This window comes from Lathyrus oleraceus, chromosome 1, assembly GCF_024323335.1.
Source record: "Lathyrus oleraceus cultivar Zhongwan6 chromosome 1, CAAS_Psat_ZW6_1.0, whole genome shotgun sequence".
NCBI classification, from domain to species: Eukaryota; Viridiplantae; Streptophyta; class Magnoliopsida; order Fabales; family Fabaceae; genus Lathyrus; species Lathyrus oleraceus.
In genome coordinates, this window is record NC_066579.1 from 394471441 (window position 1) to 394474210 (window position 2770).

General features: G+C 35.2%; 1 protein-coding gene across 1 annotated transcript; it reads right to left on the reverse strand.

The window, feature by feature from the left end:
- Nucleotides 1-229: 229 nt before the first annotated feature.
- On the reverse strand, nucleotides 230-1650 carry LOC127110151 (uncharacterized). Its single transcript, XM_051046079.1, has 2 exons — nucleotides 1150-1650; nucleotides 230-268 (listed from the first exon to the last, which is right to left on the reverse strand). Exons 1-2 carry the CDS (start codon nucleotides 1648-1650, stop codon nucleotides 230-232), a joined length of 540 nt encoding a protein of 179 aa, XP_050902036.1.
- Between the last annotated feature and the right edge of the window lie 1120 nt (nucleotides 1651-2770).

Consider the following 2770-nt stretch of genomic DNA (forward strand, 5'->3'; position numbering starts at 1 on the left):
TTCCTTTATTATGACTCTTGGAAACTAAAACACTCGAGTGTTATGTGCAAGTGATTTGACACGTTTGACAGAGTCTACTTTCTTTTTCATGTTAGCGTATAGTTTCTTGAAGAGTCAAAAACTATGATCATTTCAAAATTGGGAAACTAAACGACCCAAACAGAGTCGTTCGATTTTATATGGAAAAATCCCAACTCTACAGAATTAATCACACAACGCAATACAAAACTCATACAATATTATCATCATCAACAAAATGTTTGTAAACCTACAAACAACAACACTTATAGAGACCGTGTGAGATTTATCCTAAATCCCCTTTTGGATCTCAGAGTAATCATATAGAAAAACATTTTCATTAGTCGCACCAATAAGGTTTTGCTCAAATCATATTTAGTCAATTTACACCGATCATAAGAAAAAGGAAAAATTAGGGAAAATAGTATAAACCCCAAGACACTGATAGGAGGATAAGGAACCCTCGTTATCTTGCATGCCTAAATCATCCATAAGAAGATAATCCCTTACCATAAATTTCTAACAACGATGATGATTCTAGCAACTCCTATGGATTCCTCTTCTCAAACCTAACTCTCTTTACCAAAAGCCCTTTGTTCTTCTTGCTTATTCTTTTCACGTATTGTAAAAGTTTTCTAAAAACCTAACTTCTCCCAACTTTTAGAATTTATATGGATTCTAACTATTTCTCAAAATTATAATTTTTGTCCAACTTATTTCCAACTTCACTATGTCACCTTATACTTTTCTTTATTCACTCAAATGACCCAATTCTCCTATTTATTTATTTAAAATTATTTATATTAAATAAATATTTAATAAAATAAATATTTAATTAAGATTTCTATATTTTCTATTATTTCAACTATTTATAAAAAATTAAATATGTCTAACTATCTATAATAATCTCAATAATAATAATTTATTTATCTGCACTCAAATCAAATAATCTTGATAATTAGTAAATTACCAAAATACCCATATACTCCGAAAAACATCAAAATCAAATATAATGAATAAATCACACTATTTAAATAAAATAACCGATTTAGGATTTGGGGTGTTACAACTCCCCCCCCCCCCCCCCCCCCCACACACACACTTAAAAGGATTTTCACCCAAAAAAATCACCTGCGAAAATAAATCCGGATAGGATTCTTTCATCTGGTTCTTCAGCTCCCAAGTCAGACTCCCTCCAACAGGTCCTCCCCAGACCACCTTCACTAACGAAATCTCCTTCCCTCTGAGTTGTTTCACTTCTCGATCCTCGATCCTTATGGGCAACGCTTCAACAGTCAGATTTTGTCTCACTTGTTCATCATCCATCTGGATTATATGCGACAGATCAGGAATGTACTTCTGGAACTGAGACACATGGAAAACATCATGCAGGTTCAAAAGAGACGGTGGCAAGGCCACCCTACAAGCAACAACTCCAATCCTATGAGAACTCTGATAGGGACCAATAAAATAAGAAGTAAGCTTCTTAGACTTCAAAGCCCTCCCAACATTGGCCACAAGTGTGACTCTCAAAAACACATGATCACCCTCTCGAAATTCAAGAGCATTCCTCCGCTTATCGTGATACCTCTTTTGTCTACTCTGAGATGTCTTCATCTTCTCATGTACCATCTTTTCTCTTTAGTATGTTGCATAATCTCTGACCAAAGTACACAACTCTCTCCAGACTCATACCAACACATATGAGTCCTACACCTCATCCCATACAACGCTTCGAATGATGTCATTCCAATGCTCGAATGATAGATGTTATTATATGTAAACTCAATAAATGGAAGAAAATTGTCCCAAGAACCTCCTTGCTCTAAGACGCAAGCCCTCAAAAGATCCTCGAAAGATTGGATTATCCTCTCAGTCTGACCATCGATCTATGGATGATAAGCAGAACTCAACTTTAACTTAGGACCCAAAGCTTCCTATAAGCTCTCCCAAAACCTGGATGTGAATCTTGGATCTCTATCCAACATAATACTTGATGGAATACCATGAAGCTTCACAATTACATTAATGTAAATCTCAACCAACTTCTACAATGAAAAACTAATTTTAATCGAAATAAAATATGTCGATTTAGTTAGCCTATCCATGATCACCCAAATTGTATCAAACCCTCTAGGAGTATTCAACAACCCAGTCACAAAGTCCATTAGTATACTGTTCCACTTCCATTCGGGAATATCCAATGACTGCATCAGTCCAGACGATTTCTGGTGCTCAATCTTTGACTTCTGACAATTCAAACACGAATAAATAAACTTCGCAATATCTCTCTTCATTCCTGGCCACTAAAATATTTTCTTGAGGTCTTGGTACATTTTGGTATCCCTAGGATGAATTCTTAAGCCGCTTCAGTGACTCTCCTCCAAAATGGTCTTCTTAAGTTCAGACACATCAGGTACACAAACTTTATTATGAAACTTTAGGATCCCATTCTCGTCAACTCTAAAATCTTCTCCTTTACTAGCTGATGACAAACGATCAACCAAGGCTACTAATGACACTCTGTCATTGCATATTTTTGGTCGAAGAAACATATCAAAACAAGTCAAAGAGGAGCAAAAATGAAGATTAAAGACCAAAGAAAGATGCAAAAATGACAAAGTATATAGAGATAAGGACTTAGTGAAAATCTGATGGAAAAAGGAGCAAAAAACATACAACTACTGGAATAATCACGTGCAACATCATGCACGTGATATGTTTGTTTTGTCATTATTGTGTGAATCATGAA

What these genes read in the sequence shown, in the direction of transcription:
- LOC127110151 (XM_051046079.1), bottom strand. Translation starts at nt 1,650, where the DNA reads ATGGTACATGAGAAGATGAAGACATCTCAGAGTAGACAAAAGAGGTAT. An exon ending in ATCCGGATTTATTTTCGCAG is followed by an intron (nt 269 to 1,149) that starts GTGATTTTTTTG and finishes TGTTGTTTGTAG; the next exon opens with GTTTACAAACATTTTGTTGA.